The sequence below is a fragment of the Artemia franciscana genome, chromosome 6 (genome assembly GCF_032884065.1).
Source record: "Artemia franciscana chromosome 6, ASM3288406v1, whole genome shotgun sequence".
Taxonomy (NCBI): domain Eukaryota; kingdom Metazoa; phylum Arthropoda; class Branchiopoda; order Anostraca; family Artemiidae; genus Artemia; species Artemia franciscana.
The window spans coordinates 32065586-32091580 of NC_088868.1; the positions used below are offsets into that span (position 1 = coordinate 32065586).

At 35.7% G+C, this 25995-nt stretch overlaps 1 protein-coding gene across 1 annotated transcript in view; it reads left to right on the forward strand.

Annotated features, from left to right (window-relative positions):
- The window catches only part of LOC136028322 (dnaJ homolog subfamily C member 13-like), a 227470-nt gene that overhangs the window by 81522 nt on the left and 119953 nt on the right, over window positions 1-25995 (forward strand). The window contains exons 12-15 of the mRNA XM_065706093.1: window positions 49-231; window positions 2779-2970; window positions 10111-10400; window positions 21149-21308. Coding sequence (XP_065562165.1) covers window positions 49-231; window positions 2779-2970; window positions 10111-10400; window positions 21149-21308 — 825 coding nt within the window. The remainder of the gene's footprint in view (window positions 1-48; window positions 232-2778; window positions 2971-10110; window positions 10401-21148; window positions 21309-25995) is intronic.

Genomic DNA, 25995 nt, shown 5'->3' on the forward strand with positions numbered 1-25995 from the left:
TTTGACGTTCGTAGTACTTGAAGCATAATTCTTTAACCCCTATTCCAGCCTGCTGGACTGCTTGACTTTCTTGAGTCTAATGAAGCAGTTCCTGAAGATCCAGACTTGATAAACACGAGGAATCTGGAGGAGCTGAAGAAAAATGCAGCAAGAGATCAGAGGAATCCTCACGTTGAAGCTATTGAAAAACAGCTTATACAAGCAGAGAAATTCGTTGAGAAGCAAGTCGAAGTGAGTTGTATATTTGAGTAACTTTTTTATTTATTTAAGAATTTTTTGCAACTATAATTGCTGAATTTGCGGGCTTATACCTGAACACAAATTTATTACTTAATTAACTTACTGTAACTAAGTTAGTTAAGAAATTATAAAATGGAATTTAAGTATATTTATAAGTTTTGTTTAATTTATTAAATTAAATCAATTATTTTTATTAGATTAAATATATTTATGACTATCATAGTTTCATTAATATCATTATACTGGTAGAAGTTTTCAATTAATTATAAAGCGTATCTATTTTTTCTTATGAAAATTTCTTTCCATGTTTTTAAATGAAAAAAAAAAAAACTAAACAAAAATTTTATCTTAGAAACTGACATCATCTCTTTTGTCCTACCAAACTAATGTCAATCAAATTTCATACCAGCGATTTTCTTTTGATGTATGTTATTCTGTCGTAAATCTGAAGACCAAATATGTTTTTTGTTAAGGCCTATGAAAATACTTGATTTAATCCTCATGCTGGGGCTCTGTTGAGAGCGTCGTCAGACTTCTTCGCGTGGGGCAATCAGCAGCAAAAGCACCTGCATCTGACAGCAAAATTCCAGTTTGGTTCAGAAATTTCCGGAGACTGTCGTTCCCCCGTAACTTGGTCCATCCTCCTGGACGTTTCCAGTCGCTACTGATTGATTTGAAGTCATAAAGAATTTGTGCCGGAGTGTTGGAAGGATGTCGCAGAAGATATCCGAACCAGCGTAGTGTCTGCTGGTCACCCTGTTATGAAAAGAGCGGATTGGAAGTCATACCTCGCAGGCGGTCATTGCTGATAAAGTTAGTGCATCGGATTCTCTAAACGAAAATACTGAATAAAGCAAAACAAATATTTTGGGAGGATTCTTCGTCCTTTCTTCAGCGCTATAAGAGAATGTTTTAAGGAAATACGTTCAGATTTTCTGAATGAAAATGTGAACGAAACAAACTGAATAAAAAAACCAAACAAGATGGAAAGCAAAACAGAAAAAAAACACGAATAAAATCAAAAATTTTAAAATCCCTAAAAACCGGACAAAGCGGGGCATCCAACTACAGCTAAAAATCAAAATTGTCTGAATTAAAAACTTTCAAAGCCAAAAAACCTGGTTTTGAAAGCGACCCTGTCACCAATATCTATTATTAATCATATATTATCCTGGATATTAACATATGGGGCAAGTAGTTTACGGCAAACAGAACAGAGTGGATTGATTTTCAGAGCTGTTTGCCGCTTCTGTGTCTTACTTACCTTCTGAACTAATTCCCTGAATCCATTTACAATTTTATGGACACGTATGTAAAGACAAGGATACGTTAGTAAAAAAATTAAGACCATTGGCCCTGATAGACCAGGTCCTAACAGGTTTCAAAGTTTCATTGCTTGGGGATTTTTCTCAACTTCGAGAGTTACTTGCAAGGAAGAATCGTAAAGCATGCTTATCTTCATGTGCGAGGGACTGCACAGTTGCGCAAATGGGCCTGACTTTTGCTTGCCTACTGTATATTTTAGGGTATGGAAATCTGTCATAATCCCAATGGCTAGACAAAGATATGAATAATAACGCAACGTAATGATGTATTTTTGCAATTGTTAGTAAAGTCCTTTGAGATAATCCTTCGATGATTTAAATAGAATTGGATTGTCCTTATTATCAAACACATTGGAAGTGAATAATTAACAAATATTGTTTTAATAATTGTATTTAATACATTTAATAATTCACGTGTTATTGTCGTATTAAATGTATTTAGTAATTAAAATTTATTTAAATAATTAACTAAAAATGTCATTTTCCGAGTCAAAATGAAGCCTTAGTTCATAGATGCCATAATTTTATAAGTAGAAACATTGACTGGGTTAGCCTTTACTTTTTTGTTGCAAAGTAATGCGTAATGAGCTCACAGTACGTTTTGTTGCAAAGTAATACATACATAGCTTACATAATTACGTAATGAAAAAAAAAAAATGTTTTAAGAAGAAATAATTTATTTTACCACTTCTTTAAGGAATGTGTCTTTTTTTTATGAAGAAAAAAATCTTCTTGTGACATTACATCTTAAATGTTTTTAGGGTTTGATAGTTTTTAATCGATGGCAAAGAAATAAATTAACATATGTTTTTATTATAATTATTGTTATTACACAAAGCCCCAACACCTCTGTTGATGATTCAACCGAAAGCTCCTGAAATATTTAAACCTAGTATCTGACTGTTCTTAAAAAAATTGCTTATCTGAAAATTAGGATGTAAGTAAAATGAATAGTTGAAATGCTTGGCGAACTACATTATTTTTGTAAAAGTTTTTTTAGCTTTTCTTTTTTGAGGGTAGAGCTACAGTTACTAATCGTGTAACTAGATTTTATACAGCCAAAAAACTGGTATCATTCTTGGAATAAATATTTGCTATTGTTTATATTGCATCAGGGGAAGTTGGGATGGGTCGAGTAAGCAACTCCTGTCAGGTTGAAACGCTCTATGTGGGTAGGGGCTTTGATATCTTATTTTTTTTTTTTTTTTTACAGATGGCCGTTGAATTCGCCATTCAGCACTGGCGAGAGCGAATGGGCATGGAGAAAAGGGAGACAAAAATCAAGGAAAGGCCTGTCATTCTTCGAAAAAGAAGAGAACGCCTAAAAACAGAGGAGAATTGGCACATGTTTTATTACCAATTTTCAAAAGATCATAAAAAGTCCAATCTCTTGTGGAATAATAAGGTTTCTCAGTTTTTTCACTTTCATCATTGTGTTGGTATGCTCCTTATTTTCTTGAAAGTTTTTGGTCTTGGCGGATTCAGGAAGGGGGGCCGGGGGATAACTCTCCCCATGGTTTTTTCTGGCGCCCTTAACCCTTGTTTTTTTCACTCGTTTTTTAAATATACCTGTCAATTTTTTTTCAATTATTAGTGCTCTTATCGCATTGCCCCCCCCCCCTTCAAGATTTTGCTCTAGATCTGCCTCTGGTTTTGGGTCAGTTTCTCGTTAATGGTAAGAGATTAAAATTTAGAGTTTTTTACGTACAGCACAACACAGCTGCGCACAATCCTCCTTTCCGGTCTGTTCAAACTTTGATTATTTACTCTCTTCCAAGTTCCAATTTTTTTATTCTTTCTTGTAACTTCTCCCAACCCTTTTGGGAACGGTCTGCTTTTGGCTTAACCCAGGATAGAAAGCCAAAAATTTTTAGGAAATCCACCATACTTCATCTGTAAAACGTGGCCTAGCCATCTTAACCTTACTTTCATTATAGCCTTAGAAATTGTGAAATCCTTTTTTGTGTGACTGTTTTTATTAGCTATTTCTGTTTTTTTTTGTCGTTTTGGAAAATTTGCCCTCTACCTCCTCACCTATACGAATATGCGTGATAAAGGACTTATCTCATAGCCCTAAAGATAAAAAGTAATATTTTTGCTAGAAGAGCCGGGGTAAGTGATTTTGATGAAAGCTTTTATAAACAGTTAGATCTATTGAGTAATGTCCTCCGAGCGCATTTTTTAGTCAAGGGACCAGAAAGAAGTCACTTGGGGGTAGATCTGTTGAATAAGGTGGATGGTCAAGCAGTACAAACCGTAATTCATGGATATTCGCCATGGCAACTGTTGAGGTGTAAGACGGGGTGTTGTCTTGGTGAAACAGGATTTTATTTTTCTGCAAATGTGGCCATTTATCCGCAATTTCTGCCTTCAGCTTGTCAAGTAAAGATGCGTAGTACCCACCTGTAATGGTTTTCCCTTTTTGAAAAAAATTGATCAGGATAACATCATGACTATCCCAAAAAACAATTGCCATTACTTTCCCAGCCGAAAAAAAACAAACAGATTTTACTTTTTTGGAGTCGGTTCCGCCTTTGCGGAACCTGTTTTGACTGTATTTTTGTTTCAGGTGTATAATGTTGTATCCAAGTTTCATCTGCAGTAATTAATCGGTGCCAAAACTCAGATTTTTAGACTGCATTGCAAATGCAGATGCAGACAACGGAGCATTGCAAATGTTCATACGAACACGTTTTTGGTCTAATGTTCGAAAACGCGGCACCCAACGTGCTTGATTAAATATGTGACAAACACGTACTTTGGACATTTTTAATGCCTCTGATATCTCTGTTACTTTAATTCGGTGGTCGTTTAATACCATTTGGTGAAAATTAGCGACGTTTTCGTCATTATTTTTCAGTTGTTCGACGTCCCGAACGTTCATCATCTCCCAAGCTCTTACGGCCACGTTTGAATTCATTTTCCCAAAATTTTAACGGGTGAAGAGTCCCCGTCCACAGAGTCTAACTAATCTTTGATTTGCGTAGGCTTTTTTCCTTTTAAAAACAAATGTTTTATGACAGCTCGATATACGATTTTTTCCATTTTCACACAAAGACTAACATCAACTCACTCAAACGACTGTCAAATAAATAATGGCTAAAACTTTGATGTGTTTCTGCTTTAAGATGCACAACTACATTATCTGACTTTTATTTTATTGACGAGTTGTATATATATATATATATATATATATATATATATATATATATATATATATATATATATATATATATATATATATATATATATATATATATATATATATATATATATATATATATATATATATATATATATATATATATATATATATATATATATATATATATATATATATAGTATTTTTTAAAATCAAGAAATAAGAAACTATAATATAAATTCGAGAAATTCGGTTGTTTTTACATGTACTACTGTAACATCAAGGTGCCTGAGGCCAGCACAGCTATGCAAGTTCCTCCTCCGTCACAGTTTATTCAAAGCCACCCTCTTTACGGTCTCTCAAGAAGTTCTAATTTTCCTTTTTTTTGTGTCACCTCCTCCTGCCTTGTTTGGGAACGACCTGCTTTTTGTATGACTTTAGGATGTAGAGTGTAGCAACCATCTAGAGTCTAAATGGCTGCTAGGCAAGGACGATTTTTGGCAGTGTCATATTCGTCCGCAGAGCCTGTTATAGCCATCTCATCCTTTCTCTCGTTATAGCCGCAGAAGGCGGGATTGAGCCACATTTTTCGTATAGCCTACTGTTTGAGACACGGTCAGTCAGTTGGGTACCCAAAACAATCTGTAGTTAATTTCTCTGGAAAACATCTAGCAAATCTTCCTCCGTTTTTCGAAGTCTGCTCATGCTTCTGGACCATACTTGACCACTGCCTTCACTGTAGCTTCCAACGGTCTAATCTTGATTTTTGGACTAGATAATCTATTGTTCTAACACTACCTGGACACCTTCACCTCAGATGTGTCTATAAAACAATAATATACGATTCAAGCCAAAATAAGTAAATTCAAATCATTTTAGGGCATCTTTGAATGCTTCATTTTGCTACTGTAGAACATATCCGAAAATGCTGTACCTCTCTGCTGTACAAAAACTACATATTGTTTTGTGTTTTCAGTAGAGTCCTGGCTTTTCAGAGATCTATAAATACAAGGAAGGGTTAAGAGTCAGCTTCTTTGAGCAAATTTTGTAGATATATAATATATAATACAGCCCTACATGGTACCTGGCACCTGGCCGAGTGGATTGGTGCGCTGGATTCGGGATCCATTGTCTGAAAGGACGCGGGTTCGAATCCCAGTGTACCCGATTCTTCAGTTTGGGACGGGGGTAATTGGCGTGACTCTGTAAGCTTAGCCAAAGTCGACCCAGTTTTAAATGGGTACCTGGAGAAATCTGGGGAAGGTAAACAGGAAGGGTGTGCGAAAGCACAGGATGGCTGGCCCCCAATCCCCCATTGCACTTCCTGGCTGAAGGGCCAAGAGATCAGCACCGCCGGTAGGGACTGTAAAGTATAATGCCGTATCCTTTACTTTTTACCTTTTTACCTACATGGTATATACAACCGTATATTATCTATACAACCCTTTTTTGTTCATACAGCCGTATATTATACATACAACAGTATATAATACAGCCCTTCTTTCTGAACTTGAATGTATATCTATGTACGTTCAATGTACTTTTGTACATTTATGGGCAGTTTGATGATCAAATACCGTTTGGTAATATTTAAATTATTTTACATACAAAACTGTAGCAGTCTACCTAAATGAGGTATCCCTATTCTTTTGTACCTTCTTTCCCTATTTGCAAAAACCTGGGTTTCAGAGTACCCCTATAGAAATGCGTCATTTTTACTTAGTCTAAGACTGAACAATTTTCTCTTCTCCTCTAAATTCTTTTGCTTCTCTAGGTTTGAAAATACCCCCTTTTCGTGTTTTCATCAGAAAAATAGAAAAATTGCCCCAACACTACACTTTAAGAAACTACTTTTGGTATAATTATTACACATTTTTAAAGTATCCCCCCCCCCTTCCTACATTTTTGGTAATTGCTGCTCCTCCTACTTGGCTACATCTTGTTTTAGTCAACAGTATCCCAAAGTTAGGAATAAAACCTAAACACTACAGGGCTATTATTCTTAAAAAAAAAAAATATTATTATCTGCCCGAAGGGTGCCTCGAACTGCCCAAAAAGACCAAAACTTAATCTGGGCTTTCTTTAAACAAACGAACAATGATTTACCCACCAGATTTATATAGTTTTGGAATAAAAATCTAAATAAAAAGGACCTAAAATTACTAAATAAAAAGTAGACCTTAGGGTACAGCGTTCAGTTGAACTTTCTAATTAGCCTGACAGTTTCAAAATCATATGGACTTTCGGCCTTTACTCGCCTTGTATTAGCTACAAACGAGCCTCTGGGAGCTAAGCCAGGTCTCTTGGTAGAATATTTCTGCAGGTTCCTCTAACAGGTAAAAACAAGAGAATAGTTGCATCTACATATTGTCAATGCTACATTATATTTCTAGGGCCTGTTCTGGATCTAGTTTTTTTTTGTGGATATGTTGTGGTATTAGATATATTTAATTTAGCTATATTTTTTGTAACCTTTCCCTAACTTGGGTCAAAGATAAATGAATCTTTAAAAGATAAATGATTTTGTGCTGAGTTGTATTCAGACAATATATGTCTTTAATATAAAATTTGCCCATAGGACGATACAAAAAAAAAAAAAAAATACTAAGTTAAGTTTTCAAAAAGATACCTTTTAAGCTTCTATACATATGTAAAATTTTGAAAAACAAAATTTAAACATCGAGGGGAGTATCTGATTCTAGGAATGCCCAGGAGGACCGTGGCTTAAAACTGGCTGGAAACTATTGCTTTAGAGCCTTGTGAGGGAAGCCGTATCCAGGGGGAGCGTTAGAGAATTTGAACCCCTCCCCCTGAAATGTTTGTCCGACTCGTAAAACGGAACAAAAATGCATGCAAACAAATTTTTGATGTGGTTTTTCAAGTTTTCTTTTGTCTCCCGCACCCGAACAAAAAACCTGGATATGGCGATTGCCAAAATCAGCACAAGAGGTTGTAACATTTTTGCAAAAATGGTTTAAAAAGAGGTTATTACCTTTCCAAAGCTCTTAGATTATAAATTATAAGGATCGCAGTGTACATTTTTAAATAAGGTATTTTTAAATTCTACCAATAAATTTTCTTATCATAATGTAAACTTCATCTTCTTCTTTTACTTGTTAGGTGAAATTTGCCGGATGAATTTTAAATTCGACACGTTAAAATTTTATACGAATATCATCAAATTTCCAATAATATATATATATATATATATATATATATATATATATATATATATATATATATATATATATATATATATATATATATATATATATATATATATATATATATATATATATATATATATATATATATATATATATATATATATATATATATATATATATATATATATATATATATATATATATATATATATATATATATATATATATATATATATATATATATATATATATATATATATATATATATATATACATGAGTGTTCCTGCTTCCCCACTTAAATCCAGATTCGTACATAAATTATTTAAGGTATGTAGCCCAAACACAGAAAAAAATTTAGTCTTCGCCATGCCCAAATCTCGGACCCAACACTCATCGCACCTCCGGGATAATAGCTAAAGACCACTGGCTAAGCTGGTCTCAAAGAAAAGACTAATTTTGCATTGTGTATCAGGAGGAACAGGACCATACTGATTCTCTCTTTGAGAACAGTTTAGCAAATGGTTTTTGGAAATTATTTTATTCGCCAACGAATTTAAAAGAAAACAAAAATGCCCATAATCAATAAAACATGGGTTAAAAAGTGTTATAGTTTCATAAAATTTCGGGTTGGATCAAGATAAGCTTAGACGTCTAATTGAGATCCGGATTCTAGTAAATGAAAATTTTGCTTATTTCAAACTAATCTCTCCTAATTACAGTAAGCTAGCGTGGAAAAATCCATGCTACTGTGCCAAAATTTCCCTCTTATCTATTGCTCAAACTTCTTGAATAATACTGCACAATGTTTGTCAACTGGTACTCACACAAGGGGAACACAGAAAAAAATTTAGTCTTCGCCATGCCCAAATCTCGGACCCAACACTCATCGCACCTCCGGGATAATAGCTAAAGACCACTGGCTAAGCTGGTCTCAAAGAAAAGACTAATTTTGCATTGTGTATCAGGAGGAACAGGACCATACTGATTCTCTCTTTGAGAATAGTTTAGCAAATGGTTTTTGGAAAGCTTACAAATATTTAGCAATATTTATAAGCTAAATTTTATAAATTTTAAATGAAAATTTAGCTTATTTCAAACTAATCTATCCTAATTACAGTAAGCTAGCGTGGAAAAATCCATGCTATTGTGCCAAAATTTCCCTCTTATCTATTGCTCAAACTTCTTCAATAATACTGCACAATGTTTGTCAACTGGTACTCACACAAGGGATGGCCCTTAAATTTGGCCCAAGGATTGGCCCTTAAATTTCATAATGTCTATAGTTTTTAAATAGTTCACTATGTTTTTTGTCTAATTTTCAATTTTGTTGTTTCAAAAAATAAAACTGAAAAAAAACTGCTCTCCCACTTAAACAATCTCTTGTATATAAGTACTTACAGACAAGTATATCTGTTATTATGAAATTTTGAGAGTTTCGTCCTAAGAGTATGCTACTACTACTAACAACTCATTGCACCACCAAGCCGCCTGGGGTAAACACAGCTACGAACGCTCCTTCTTCATCCTAATATTTTCTAACCCTCCCTTTTATACCTTACGACATCTTTTACCCCATTAAGGAACGACCTGCTTTTTTTGGCTCTAGAAAGTAGGCTGATAAGGCCAATCTTTGGCAATATGTTATCCTTCATCTGCAGAACGTGCTCTAGCCATCTCATCCTTTCTCTCGTTATAGCCCTAAAAAGTGGGATCGACCCATATTTTTTGTTCAGCTTACAGTTTGAGATAAGGCTATTCGGTTCGGTAACCAAAATTATCAGTAGGCAATATCTCTGGAAAACATCTAAAAAATCTTCTTCTGCTTGTCGGAGCGCCCATGCTTCAGAGCTATATTTGACCACTGTCATCACTGTAGCATCTAATATTCTAATCTTTTTTTGCAGACTTATCTTCATATTCTTCCAAACTTTTTGTTATTGTGAAAAAAAATAATAAAAATTACAAAAATTATAATTCCATGCTTAATTGCTAGACAGAGAAACTGTCTTAACATTTCAGCACTTACAGAACTCTCATCCCTCACAATAATCACCAGTCATCTTTCACTAAGCATGCACTCTTTACACTCTTACTTTTTCAACTCAATCAATTCTTCCACACATCTTATTACTTACACTGTCAACCATATCTGTGCATATAGGGCAAAATTAAGGACCATCTTGCCCTCGCCTCCTCCCTGAATATTGCTGCTTCTAACATCAAACTACATTTCAGACCCGGGAAGAGCTTCGCGAATCCCTAGAAAACGAACTAAGAGCATTTGATCAAGATAGAAACATGGGAATCCTTAACAGAGATGTAGATAATCATAGTCATATCAACGTATCTTGGAACTATCAAGAATTTGAGGTATCTTACCCCTCTTTATCTGACGAAGTTAAGATAGGGGACTACTATCTTCGTGTTCTTCTTGAAGAAGGAGATGTGGGTGATAGCTTAATATGCGAAGGTACATCTCCTGAAGGAGGAGCAGACAGCCCAAAGAAAAGACATAGTAGGAAAGCGTAAGTATATTTTACTTATCTATTGGGAATCTCTTTATGGGCTTTTATTTCCGAAGATTCCTTGTAATCGTTGTATTAGCACGGCATTGTGTTCTTTCCTTGTTATGCCTCATGTTCTTGCTCTTTCTCTTTTTTGGTCTCTGCTATCAGGTAAAAATAAATGGTCACTCTGGTCTTGTTTCTTAAAGTTTCTGCTATGTTTTATCCCCTTGGAAAAGTATTTCTATGATAAGTACTGTATTCCTGATCTGTTTCTGGCCATACAGAAAGGGATTTTGAAGTTTCAGCATTGTTGGATTAATGGAACGCTCTCTGATATTTTTCTTTATTAGTGTTATTTTTCTTTACTCTATACTGTTTTTCTTGTATTTTTTCTTTCTTTTTATTACTCCACATGGGATTTTGTATCTTGAAAGAGGGCAATAAAACACATTCATTCATAGGTGGGGTAATATGTGCTATTGGCCTGAAAACTTATTATTAGTATTCATTTGGTCAGTTGTACTACTGCGCTTAGCCGCATACTAACTTGGTTCTATTGTTCTATTCCATTTAATTTAGGTGTATGTTATTCGAAGCATTATCCAACAAGAGCTTTATTTTCTTGGATAGTTTCTTTTTTCTGACAGGATGTCTTATCGAGACTTCGAAGTACGGTTTAAGTACAGGTGTTGGTACCAAAATTGAACGGGAATTCCACTAATCCTTGTTTGGTGGAATCAAATGTGTGTTTTCTTTCTTTTTTCTTTTTATTTATCATTTTTAGGATTACCCTTACATTTGTTTAATGTCACTTTTTTAACTCTCCTGCTCAAGGTTTTATCCAGGGTGGGGGTTAGCTGGTTTGAACGCTCCCCACGAAATGGTTTCCGACTTGTAAAAAAAAATAAGCAAAAATGCATATAAACAAATTTCTGATGTGGTTTGTAAGGGTTTTGTTACTTCTCCCCCCCCCCTCTGCATGATAATTTGACGACATTGAAGAAAGGAACCACATTAGAAATATATATTTGCAGAAGAAACAAGGTTTTTTGTGGGTAATTCAATTTGAAATTAATAGCATGGATAGCTACCCCCACGAAAAAATTATGCCTGTAGGTTTGGCCAAAGATTGATAATATTTTCCCTACTACTATTACTACTAACATCTACCACAGCACCAAGCAGCCTGAGGCCAACACAGCTACGCACACTCCTCCTCCATCCCAATCTGTTCAAAACCTCCCTCTTTACACACTGCCAGGAAGTTCCCATTTCTTTCAATCTTTCTTTATAACATCTTCCTACCCCGAACACGGACGACCTCTTTTCTGTTTACTTCTTGACGGTTCGCCGAAAAGGACAATCTTTGGCAATCTATCATCCTTCATACGCATAACTTGCCCTAACCATCTCAACCTTTCTCTCATTATAGCCTTAGGAAGCTGGATTGAACCATACTTTTCACACAGACCACTGATTGAAATACGGTCAGCCAGCCGCGTACCCAGAACAATCCGTAGGCAATTTCTCTGGAAAAATATCTAGCAAATCTTCATCTGCTTTTTGGGTTGCCATGCTTCAGAGCCATGCTTGACGACTGTCATCACTGTAGCTTCTAATATTCTAATCTTGGTTTATACACTATTTTCCCAATTCTTCCAAACTTTTTTCATCTGTGAAAAAACACCCTGAGCCTTGGCTATTCTGTTTTTTAAATCTTCACTGCTCTTACTGTCTTTACTAATACTACTACCAATGTAAGTGAAGCTGCCTACCTGATCAACCATTTTATTGCCCACCGTTACCTTTTCATCTTCACTTATTCCTAGCCTTAGTGACTTAGTCTTCTTAACAATTATTTTCAAACCTATTCTAGCACCCTGAACTCGTAAAACCTTTAAAAGTTCATTCATTTTGCTCGCATTGACACCCCCCCCCACAGTCCTCATGACAAGGCTTATAAGCTGTGCCCTGGGGCATTTGAGGTTTATATAGAAAGGGTAATCGTATAAACTTCGAAGGTGGCTCATTAGATTGGTAATCAAAAGTTCTAGTGCCCTCTTTAAGATTCAGAGTGATCGGAGGGTGGATACAACTCCCCCCACCCCAGACATCGTATTTTCCTGAAATGCATCCGATAGAAATTTTGAGATGGATATTTGTTGTCTTAGAAACTTCAAAAAGAGCTAATTCGATTGGGAGCTGAAAGGGCTAGTGCCCTTTTTAATAATCAAAAATATTTGGTGGGCAACTGACCCCCCTCCCGCGACCACAATTTTTCCACACACGCCCAATAAAAATTTGATTATCAAAATAGGCCTTTTACTCAGCGTAATTGAAAGGTCTAGAAAATATGTTTTTGAGGATGACACCCCCCCCCAGAGCCCTCAGGGCAAGGGTTGTAAGTTATATTAAGTAATAAAAAGTAAATATTGAGAGGATGATAGTATAAATTTTGGAGGGGGCTGATTCGATTGTTAATCAGAAGTTGTAGTGCCCTTTTTGAGATTCAGAGTGATCGGAAGGTGTACCCCCCCCCCACACGCACCTCGTGTTTTCCATATATACGTTTGATAGAAATTTTTAGATGGCCTTTTAATGTCTTAGAAACTTCGAAAAGAGCTGAAAAGAGCTAGTGCTATTTTTAATCGTCAAAAGAGTTTGGAGGGCAACTAACCCCCCCTCTCACGCCCACCATTTCCAAAAAAACATCCAATCAAAATATGAGATGGTCATTTTGTTGAATGTAGTTAAATGGTTAGGAAACTATGTCTTTGAGAATGAAGACCCCCCCCCCAGCCTTCAGGACAAGGTTTGTAATTTATGCTCTGAGGGCATATAAGGTATATATATAGAAAGGGTGATCGTAAGCACTCTGGAATTGGCTCATTTGATTAGAAATCAAATGTTCTAGTGCTCTTTTTAAGATTTAGGATGATCAAATGGTGGATACCCCGCCCCCCATACACCTCGTATGTTCCCGAAATGCAATTGATAGATCTTGTGATTGCCATTTGTTGTCGTAGAAAATTCGAAGAAAGCTTATTCAATTGGAAATTGAAAGGGCTAGTGCTCTTTTTAATAGTCGAAAGGGATTGGAGGGTAGCTAACCCCCCTCCCACGCCTACTATTTACCCGAACACATCCAATCAAAATTTTGAGATAGTCATTTTGTTCAGCGTAGTTGAAAGGTCTGGAAATTATATATTTTAGGGTGAAAACCCCCCTCCCGCCCACAGATCTCAGGGCAAGGGTTGTAAGTTATGGCCTGGGGGCATATGAGGTATATATAGAAAGGGTAATCGTTCAAATTTTGGAGGGGGGTCGTTGAATTGGTATTCAGAAGTTCTTGTGCCATTTTTTAAATTCGGATTGAGCGGAAAGAGTCAGTGCCCTTTTTAATAGTCAAAAGTAATTGGTGGGCAACTAACCCCCCTCTCACATCCAACCATTTCTCCAAACACATCTAATAAAAATTTCGAGATAGTTATTTTTTTGTTCAATGTCAGTGAAAGGTCTGGAAATTATGTCTTTGAGGATGACAACCCCTCCCCCCTCACACGCACACAGCCCTCAGGAAAAGGGTTTTAAGCTATGCCCTGGGGCATATAAGTTATATATAGAAAGGGTGATCGGACAAACTTAGGAAGGGGCTCATTGGATTGGCAATCTAGAACTAGAAGTTTTAGTGTCCTTTGTAGGATTCAGAGTGATCAGAAGGTTGATACCCCCCCCCCACACAACTCATATTTTCCTGAAATACATCCGATAGAAATTTTTAGGTGGCTATTTGTTGTCGTAGAAACTTCAGAAAAGAGTCATTCGATTGGAAATTGAAAGGACTACTGCCCCTTTTATTAGTCAAAAGATATTAGAAGGCAAAAAGCCTCCTCTGACGCCCATCCATTCCCAAAACAAATCTAATCAAAATTTTTAGATAGCCAATTTGTTCAGCGTAGTTGAAAGTTCTGAAATTATGTCTTTGACAACCCCCATACCTTCTCAAGACCAGTTGATAATTTGCACTTTGTTGAAAACAAAGTGTTTTCACTTTATTTTTACTTGCTTAAAATGTTTTTACTAGATATATGAAGGGAGAAGTCCTTCCTATTGCGCTCCAATTACAGCGCAAGTGTCTAGTACCCTTTTCGAGAGTAACAAGATATTGAAGGGCAAGCAGTCCTTTTCTCAAGCCAATTATTTTCCAAACGCATCCAGTCAAATTTTTGAGACAGCCTTTTTGTTCAGCAGAGTAGAACGGTCTAGCACCTATGTTTTTAGGAATATTAGGCATGTCAAACCCGCACAATTATGCAATTGGACCATTATGGTTTAAAACTAAATGCTGCTTTAAAATCAATCAGAAGGCATTGTGTGTTGCCAATAAGACACCTCAGCAATATATCGAGAACGACTAGGGGTATGAAGTTGAAACTTTTAAGGATACTATAATTACTACTTCTGCTCTGACAATTTAAATAAATGAAAAGAGTTTAATGGTATCCAGGTTGTTAAAGAGCTTAGATAGAATCTTTTGGGAATGATATTAAGTTTATTTTTTAGGTCAACTTCAGAAGCTATAAAATTAAATTATAAATAATACTGTGTCAGGTTAAAAATTGTTGAAAAAGTTTTTCCATTATACAAATAGCAACCCATACTATTATTTAAAAAAAATTAACTGAAAAGATATACAATTGTTTTTCCCATGAAAAGAACTATTTCAATAAAAAACGAACAGAAATTAATTTTAAAAACTTTTCCACAAGACAAGTTTTTCAAAGAAAAGGAAAGAGCTGCATTAAGTCAAGAATGAGTACAGATTAATAAATAGCTTAAAATTACAATAAATAACTGAGTCAAGCTCAAAATAAGCAAAAATTAACATGAGTAGGGCTGATAACCCCATGTCTTCTCAAGATCAGAACACAATTTCCGCTTTACTGAAAACAAAATACGTTTGAAATGTTTTCACCTTTCTTACTTTCATAAATAGAAAATTATTAAAACCTCAAGGAACAAATGTCAGTGTATGTCAATTAAACTGACAATCCACGGTCATTTGTTTGTTGTTGTTGTTGTTGTTTTGTTTGTTTTTTAGTAAAGCGTGAAGGTTTTGCTGTCTTACCATCACGTGAACACGATGTTTACTTATGGGCCATTATATGACCAAACACCTTATTGGTTATAACTAGATAACTAGATTGTTATACCTACAAAATTGCAACAGTCTGTAGCCATTGCTGTTTTCTTTTCCTACACCAAATTTGATCCGACCTACCCCTGAGATATGGGTATCTAAAACTTGTAATAAGTCCAGTTCAAATCGTCAGAATTCGTCAGTCAAAATATCGATATGATATTTATTTTTTAATGTTGTAACATTTCAAGTTCCGATTTTCAAATTCTTTAAATAATTGAAATCATTTTGGCCTCAGGGACAGAAATTGTCCTGGGTACCAGTGCAGGATGGGGACCAACACATCTTTCCAAGTCTACACCAAAGCCCTTAAGCCAGCTTAGAACCAGACAGCAAGAAGTCCCTGGGACCTCCAGTTGAATATAGGCTTTGTGCAATCCTGGGCCCATCTTGGTCACAACATGGTTTTCAGCACGTGGTGATGCTTTTCTATCACCAAGAGTCGAGATCCTGTACAGACAGTCTCCATCCTATTACCTCCGACTTATTATATATTAATGCTTACAAATATTGTGGTACTACGGGTAGGCGACCCATAGTAGAGGAGTTAGCTAAGAAGAGGATTTTCAGCAAGAAAACGCCCACCAAAAAAGACCAAACCCAGAACTGTGTTCTCAACTTTTTATTATCCGTATTATGTAATTTCTTGATTTTGAAAATATTTTAGCAGCTAAATAAAGAGAACATGCTCAAAAAGCTAAATTTGCAGAAAGTAAAAAACTGATTTTTAGTAGGTAATTCCAGAACAAACATAAACATCGTATTCCCTCTCCCTCCTTAAAAAAGTTCCTATAAATTGTTTAATATTAATCCATTACAATATTCTTGTTTTCTGTGAAAGGGGGAGGGGGAATCATGTGTAGTAATTTCTTTTTTCTGGACTTTCTTTCTTTCTTTGTAGTTTATTTTTATGGATCATTTTGATGGATTTTGTTTTACGGGCCACGGGAAAGGAAATGGGATAACACAGAATTAGTTAAGACGACGGGGGCAGTGAAGCCGTTATAAGTAGAGTAGCCAAGGCTCAGGGTGTTTTTTTTTTTTTTTACAGTTGAAAAAAAGTTTTGAAAAATAGGAAGATAATTCTGCGAACCAAGATGAAAATATCAGAAGGTGCAGCGATGACAATGGTCAAATATGGTACCAAAGCATGGGCGCTCTGAAACACGGACGAAGATTTGCTAGATGTTTTCCAGAGAAATTGCTTATGGGTTAATCTGAGTACCCGGCTGACTGACCGTATCTAAAACAGTAGCTTGTACGAAAAGTGTGGCTCGATCCTGCTTTCTAGGGCTATAATGAGGGAAAGGTTGAGATGACCAGGGCACGTTCTGCGAATGAAGGATGACAGATTGCCGAAGATTGTTCTTTTTTGCCAACTGTCTAGGGCTAAACGGAAAGCAGGTCGTCTTCGGTTAGGGTGTGAGGATGTAATGAAAGATTTAAAGAAAATGAGAGGTTCCAGGAAGGGTGTAAAGAGGGAGACTTTGAATCTATTAGGATGAAGGAGGAGCGTGCGTAGCTGTGTTGGCCTCAGGTGGTTTAGTGCTGTTTAGGTGGTGGTTTAGTAGTAGTGCTAGTAGTAGTTTCTTCCTTCTTCTTCAGAGAAGGGATCCTCCAGAGCTATTGCTGGTACATAGGGTGCCGAGTCGACGTTTCAGGTGAGGTTTCAAACTGTTTGAATTGAAGAGTAAAAATATTTTAATCGCTATTTATCAGAAACGGTCGAAATACGTCATCAGAAACAGTTAATTTTACCAACTGTTGCTTATAAACTATAAATAAAGTAAAACGTTGAGTTTTCTGTATCTTAAATGAGATTAAAACTTAAACCAACGGAAATTTTCCTATTTATGAGCGGTTGATGTTCCCTCAGCCCCCAGCCCTTCATGCTCAAGTTCGAAAGAAATTGAATGACTAGAATATTGAGAGGGATGTTGAACTTAATCAAAAGACACTAGAATCATGCGGGTTTTTAAAAAGTTGGTTCTGGAATATCTCAGTAATGTCTAAGGTTGCTAAGTTGAGGCTTTCAGGGAGTGGTGAGGAGGATGTTAAACTTAATGAAAAGACATTTCAGGTTGTCAAGTATTCGTATCTACGATATCTCAGGAGCCGCTAAGGGTATGAAGTTGAGACTATATATTGTTATTTATTGAAAATCCGTCTCCATTCAAAAAGAAAATGAAGTTACGCTTCAAAAAAAGAAAAAAAATGAAACTAGTGAATCGACTAGAGAATCAACTCTTTTGGTTTTGTTTTCTATAAGTTCAGGAACAACTATAGTTGGATGTGCTATATGAAGACTAATGATTAACTTTGAACTACGTATCCAAATTGCGTATCTCAGCAGGTATTTTGCGAAATGGAAGAAAGTGGAGTGAATTCTTAATTTATCAGCGTTTGTAAAAATCAATCCATAAAGGTGCAAAGCAGAAGATGTGGGAGAGAGCAACAGCGTTGCCAGAAAACGGCGATTGAAACGAAGCTTAGCAGAGACTATGGAAGCATATGAAGCTGATATGTGGCATTTGATGTGTTCTGTTAGGAGATGACGAAGGTTATTTTATATGCAATGGAAACGCCAAGATAAACGATTTGATCCGACGGGCGGATCTTCGAATTATTAAGTACAATTTTATAAGGAAATGGGCCTTTCTTGTTGAAAAGCACTACGTCGGAATTTTCAGCATTGAATTCAATACCAAATTTTAAGTATTCTGTTGTAGTTTTTGGAAAGTTTCTGTAATTTTTTCTAAAAGTCGGCTAAGGTTAAAAATGTTATAAGTATAAATGACTTAGGAGATATTGAGGCCATAGAGAACACAAGACATATTACACTGGTCATGACCTTCGAGGACATATCTATTGAGATGATATGTTCTCTGAGACAATGGCATAATAATGATAATGATAATAAGGTAATGGCACCATATCTGGCTCCTCTGTTAACTGGTACAAGTCTATCCATTGGCCTTGCCATTTTAGCTTTCTTAAGAGGGATTTTAAGTCGTACTCGTAGCTTACATATACATCCCTTAGCAACACATGATAGCTGGATTTACTCCTCTTTTAGCAGCCCTGAAAAGCATAAGGTGGTGGATTAGAGAGTCGAAGGCGTAGCGCACATCATGACTCGCTAAGGTGTATCAAGCAGCATCATGCAGCTCAAGAAGTATCAAGCAGAGCATTAGCAGCAACTGCAAGGGCGTCTACACATCCAATGCCATATTGAAAGCCAAATTTATGTGGGGGCGTGCAATATTTTTTTTTCAAGCTCTTTTATGGACAGTAGTTCATAGAGCTTGCTTAAACTGGATGATATAGTTATAAGTCTGAAAGATGTACGTGTATTGGAGGTTTTCCTCTTTTTTGGAATAAGAGAAAGATCTCCCATAGAGAATTTTGATGGAACCAAACCTTTTGTAAAAATCATCTGCAGTAGTAACGTGAGATGTTCTAAAAGGGCTGGTATCCATTTTTGATATGTAGAGCTTGAATTCCATCCATGCCTCCTGACAGCTTTGGCTAAGGCGTATAATGGTATCAGTCACAGACATCACAGAAACTGTATAATTAGAGCCAAGGAACGGATGCAAAAATTGGTCAAGCTCTTCAACATATTTGTGTTCAATTTGTAGATCTGGTAGAGAATTTGGCCTCATAGAACGAATACCAATCAGATAAAACAACATCGGTGAATGTCCACCGGGCATTCACCGGTGAATGTCCGAAATTCTGTTTTCTCTGCTTTGCTTCAGTCTGCTTTGCCAGTCAGTTTTGTCAGTTCTATGCAATGTTAAATGGTGACATGCTAGGTTAGGGTTCTAACCCATTTCTGAGATTTATGCAAGGTTAGGGTTTTTACCCGTTTCTGAGATTTATGCTAGGTTAGGGTTCTAGCCCATTTCTGAGATTTATGCTAGGTTAGGGTTCTAACCCATTTCTGAGATTTATAACTTAATTTAACCCACAATTAGACTTTCTGAGAATTTGAAATATTGAGTCAATAAGAGAAACAAGGTAATGGGAGGTAAAATTGCATTTGAGGTTCCCGAGTTGCCTCAGGTCAGTAAAAGATTTTTAGAGAAGTAAGACGAACAACTTCAAAACCAGGCTTTCTGTCTTTCTTTTCTAAGGGGCTATGGAATCCTCTTTCTATTTTGCAGAAATTGGCCAAACTCAGTAATCTCATTGAAAAGGACAGACAAGGGCTTTGAAAGAAAGTCACCGAAAGCGCTAATAAGAAGAAATAGACATCCAAAGGGCAAACACTGTTTTTTTTTAGTTTTTCAATTATTCTCTCGATCTCAGACGGAGAGATATAGGGGGAAAAAAGGTGAAAAATCATCTGTTGATAATGGATAAGATAATGCCGGAAGACTCTGGACGATGGAAGCAAGGAACCTGTTAAGATTATAGGAAGTAACTTCAAGGGATTCAGGTAGGTTGAAACTAAGCTGGTCCAGAGCCTTGCCACACAGCTTTTTAACCTTGGAATACCAATTTTTTGGTTTATTAGTAGACAAGTCTTCGATATTCTTTTTGTACTTGGATCAAGCAAATTTGCGCATTTCCCCTTTAATTGTTTCACTCTGTTTATTAGCTTCGTCCATTTACCATTTCTGAAAAGACTCAATTTGTTTCTACTTAGCGTTTTTATAGGTTGATTAATGAAGTAGCAGTTTTTTTGTCGAGATTTGTAAATTGTAAATATCTATAACTATAAATATCTGTAATATAATAACTATATATATATATATATATATATATATATATATATATATATATATATATATATATATATATATATATATATATATATATATATATATATATATATTATAATATAAATATCTATAGCTATAAATATTGGGCCAATCTTCAGTACTCAGCCATGTTCCAAAAGAAATAAGCCAGAATTCTGAAGAAGGCAAAAAAGCCACACGTTATTGAGAATGAATGCTTTAAACTTGTAGAAGGGGACAAGAGGAGGGAAATAAATTCCAACCCAATGGGGATAAATCTGAGAGGGGGTCATCTCGAAAGGTGTTTCCCTAGTAGTTAGTATTTTAACTATTGGCTTTACTTTAAGAGAGGAGTAAATTGAATCCATATCAAGGTCTTTGACGTCACCAACTAACAAAAGTCCAGCAGTTGGATATTTAGGAATAACAAAATGAGTACTGGTCTGCAATTACTGGAGAAAAATTGCATTTTTTTTTTTTTTTTTTTTGATGCGTCAAGTTTGGTCGCTCGCTGAAAAAAATCATTTTTTATTTTGTCCTAATTATTGCTTCTTTATTGGTAGAGGGACAGAGTAGCAATATTTAGGAATAACAAAATGAGTACTGGTCTGCAATTGCTGGAGAAAAATTGCATTTTTGTTTTAATGCGTCAGGTTTTGTCGCTCGCTGAAAAAATACATTTCTTATTTTGTCCTAATTATTGCTTCTTGTTGGTAGAGGGACAGAGTAGCAATGTAACCTGAGGTCATATTGTAAGTATTTTGAGAAGGACTGAGAAAAATGTCTCGTGCAATCTGCTAACATGCTTTCTTTTCCAGGTTTGAATTTTTCAATGATCTCTACCATAGATTTCTACTCTCATCAAAGCCAAGCATGAAGTGTATGTGTTTACAGGCTATGACTGTTGTTTATGGGAAATATTATAATGAAATAGGACCTTTTCATGATACGAAGTATATAATCGCAATGCTTGATAAGGTTAGTAGTTCGGCTGCTTTCTGCCAAAACATAGTATTTTCCACAAAAAATGTCAAAATGAGTATCTCATAAATAAATTTTTGTAAGAAAAGATAAACGCTGATCAGATCATCAAGGATTATTAATAAATGCTAAAACAGTCTATTAGTGTCGATTGTCCCATGGAAATACAAAAAAAATGTAGTAAAATAAAACTTGAGCTAATTTCTTACCAAATCCTATGAAAATTTCCGTACGAGTCCTTCAAAATTTCCACATCAAATTTTAAACCCATGGTAGCATACTTAAAAAAACAGCAACAATAAAACACAAATATTTTATTGAGTAAGCTGACGGCTATGAATGAAAACTGAAAAACCTCAATTTTGATCATTTCTGAAAATTAGTATATGACTCTGCAAAGGTGCCACAAAAATATCTGCCTCTAATCTCTACACGCCACGTCCAATATCGTAGTCAGAAATATTCAGCCTGTTATGCTATCTGAGACGCAATCTAGGATATACAGGGGTAGAAGCAGAATTCACTGGTGTTCCATAGTGAAAACCTAGTACACGCCTTTGCATTACAACAACCTGCATCTACTTCGAACGTAAGATGGATGTCCTCAGTATTTACATAAAATAAACGTATTATATACTAAAAATATTAATTTTTAATTAAGGATAGGCCTAATTAATCTCCATCTTGACACGTCTTCTTAGATACCCCAGTTAATATTTTTCTATCTGAGATAGGGCCTTGTATCTACAGAAAATGGAAGCGGGATTTATCTATGTTCCACACCCAGTACATTGAACGGACACTTGAATTACAACAACTACTACCTATGTCGAACAGAAAATGGACGGCCCTAGTATTTTTGTGGTACCTATTTAGAATCTACACAAAATAAACCTAGTATCTACATTAAAATTCAATATTGGGTTAGGAAGGGACCTTTCCCAACCTTGACACACCGAGTAAAAAGTCATATTTTTTTCTTTTTTTTATATATGTGATCTGCTATAGGTGACCGATATCTACCTAGTATTTGCATAAAATCTACATAAAAAACCTTATATTTAAGTAAAAACGCTATTTTGAGTTAAGGATGGATCTTTCTGGATTTTGATACGCTGAGTATAATACTGCAGTAAGAATTTTCCCATCTGCTAAACTTTCTACGATACAACCGTGTTTTCGCAGAGGGTAGAAATAGAACTCACCAGTGTTCCAGAGCCAGAACCTAGTACGGACACTAGAATTACAACAACTAGCATTTACGTCGAGACAAAAATTAGGGGCAACGACAGGAAAAAAGGAAACTTAAAAGAAATTAAATTTTGTATCTATTTCTCTATTTCTCCCATTTCAAAAGTAGGAAAAATCGGTATTTATGTGACTTTCTTAAAAACTTAAAAAAAAATGCTGTTGCTAGGCTTTGGCACAGGAAAACGGACTTGTTAAGATTAACGTGTACAAGATGACGCTAAAAGGAAAGTCCAGCCTATTTTCATTTCTTCCGAAGAGAATAGGTAACTTATAAGAGTTGGATCCTCGGTGATTTAGCAGGGGAAAATGTTCCTCCTTCATATTGGTTAGCTTGGTGAGTCTTTGGGGAGGAGATTTTGAGCTATTTATTCTTTAGTGGAGCAGGGGCGTAATTTCGTCAAAATCCGGGGGGTGAGGGCAAGGTTGGAGCCAATTTTTCCAAATCAAGTGAAAATTACTGTAAAAAACTAAAAAAAAATAAGCTGTTTGCTACTATAAAGTTACTATATAGTACTTTAAAATACTATAAAGGTACTTCGTATCACTATATAAAGTTAACTTCTAGTAATATAAAGGTAAACATGTACTAAAAAACTGATGGTCCTGAAGGGGCAGTTTTTGGTACGCCAAAATGGCCTGTGAACTTTAAGCTTCTGGGTGTAGTGGTGACAAAATTTTGCTTTTTTGTCCTCCTCTACATTTTAATATCAAATTGATAATTAAGAAGTGATCAAAATCCAAACTGAAAATTGACTAGGGTAACGTCATCTTTCTTTCGTTCGTTCATCTCCCTTATTTGTACTTACAGACATTCTTAAGCTATTGCAAAATTCTCCGATTCAGATTTTGGTATCGCTAGGCGAATAGCTAAATGTAGACCGTATTCAGTTTTTTTTTTTTTTTTGGGGGGGGGGGGGGTACAAAAGCACATAAGAAAACATAACAAAGAATTTGTTTGTATGCATTTTGCTACTTTTTTGACAAATCGGGAATTCAACCCCACCTTCCCATCCCTGGACACGGTCTTGGCTAAATGTAATAAATAATTCATCAAAATCGGAACAAATAGTTTTATCGGCCTAAAAAAAGGATTATAGGTTCATTTGTTATTTTTTTTTTATGTTTTCGCGCCATTATTTAGACTCGTGTTGCAAATACAGAGATTGATAGACCATATTCGCTACCTTAAGGGTAAAAAATCCCTTCCTAAACTTACTTTCTTCGGGATTTTAATGATAGTAGGAAAGCAAGGTAAATGAGACTTTTATGAGTCTGCTCCGGCGTCAATTCCTAAAAGTATAAACATTACTCGCCTAGCCCAATTAGTTTCCTTAAAATATGGAAGAAAGTTCATCTGAAAAGTGATTGCTGGCTGTATATTGAAAATGGATAAATTCGTAAGATTAGTTATTTAAATGCCTTGACACATTACTTATCAGCTGAAAAAAATATCCTAATTTACCTAATTATGCATGATTTGGAGGTACTTCTGTAGGCTAAGGTAAAAGAAGTAGGTAAATTTGATTTCCTTTGTGTGGTATTTTGTTTGTCATTCTAGCCATCGATTTCATAGCTTCACTTTTTACGCATCAAACAGTTCGTGGTAACGAACTGGAAGTAAGGAGCGACTCGGCTCAATAATAAACGGAACTAAACGGAATTTCAATATCAGTAGATACATCAGATATGATTCCAAATATATAAGATTCATTAAGTTTAGTGCTTCCCATCGAAAGTTATTTCTAGTACCCTTTTTAAGTGACCAAAAGCATTGAAGGGTAATTGACCCTCATCTTGCACCCATTTTTTCACCAAGGTTATCAGATCAAAATTTTAAGATAGCCATTTTCTTCAGAATAGTCGAAAGAGCAAATAACTATGTGTTTAGATGTAAAATTACCCCCACAGTCCGTGGGGACAGGCCTGTAATTTATGAAATTTGCCCATCGTTTACGTATAGTAGGCTACTTGTTATTTAAAAGTATACAGACATTCTTCGGGGGGATTGTTCTTGGGATGATTTCTATAGGGATAATCTCATTTTGGGAGGGAAGTTTCCGGGGGGTGAATTTTCCAGAGGAAATGTTACATGGAGGAATTTGACAGAATTACTGTACGAAATTCTTTTTAATTTTTTGCATTGTCTTTGCCAGATTTTACATCTGGAGATGTTCTGGAGGAATTATCCGTGGGCTATTTTCTACGTGTTTGGATTTCCCTGAAATAGTTTCCACGGAAGGGGGCATTTCTATATTTGTCGAGAAACCAATTAGAGATTAAAGTCCTATTCAAATGAAAGAATGTAAAGGAGAATTAATCAGAATGTATTGGCCGAAAATAATTTTATGGTCAGGAAGGATTTTCAGCGAGGATAGAACAGTCTGGAGGGAATTTGACGGGGAGGGGGGAGTACTGTACGTTGGATGAGATTTCCAAGGAGGATTTTTTGTGGGGGGGGGGTATATTTCATGGTGAATTAGCCAGATTTGCTGGAGTTATTTGAAAAACAATCAGAAATTAAATAATGAAAAGCAAGGATTTTAACTGAAATTAAGGAGTAACATTTAAACTCAAAACGAACGGAAATTATTCCATGTATGAAAGGCTACCCTCCCCTCAATAACTTGCTGTTTACGCTACGGCTACTGAAACACGGGGGCTGTTTATTTAGAATAGGAAGCATTTCTAAAAGGGCTAACAAATATAGCGTACAGAGCTAGATATCAAGGAGGGGGTAACCCTTCATATACGGAATAAATCTGCCAAAATTAACATACAAATTTCTTTTTAATTTTTCATGTACATTGAGCCATCTGTGCTACCAGTGGCTCCAATTCGCGAAAATGTCAGGGAGTAAGGATTTTTTAGTGAAGATGCAAAAATCTATTTGAAAAAAATACAGGGAGTGGGTAGTATTTTTCAAATCTTTCGAAAAACAAAGTAGTTTTCAAAATCTGCGCGGGGGTTGCCTCAGAAATTGCTTGAAACTTATATAGGTGCCATTTCAGAAAAAAATATAGGGGGATGGATACCGTGTTTGAGCACCCCCCCCCCCCCAGAAAACTTTTATTTGATTCGTAAAAAAGTAACAAAAAAGCATATAAACAAATCTTTAATGCGCTTCTTAAATTTTTTTAAGGTCCCTCTCACCATTACAAATATTTGGTACGGTCTTGAGGGAGAGGGGAAGGCTTTGTTTTTAATCTGAAGGAGTTCACAACAAATAAAAAAAACTATGCATATTTATATCATTCCCAGAGTCGCATTACTTCACTTATCATGGAGATGCCTTCATGGAGATGGATATACCTTCAGCCTATCAAACACCTTTCGCCTATCAAAACAAGCAGGTTTAGCCTATCAAATCACCTTCTTCTAGATAAACCTACCTAGATAAGCTTATCAGCCTTTCAAGTCAGGCTCCTTCTTCTAG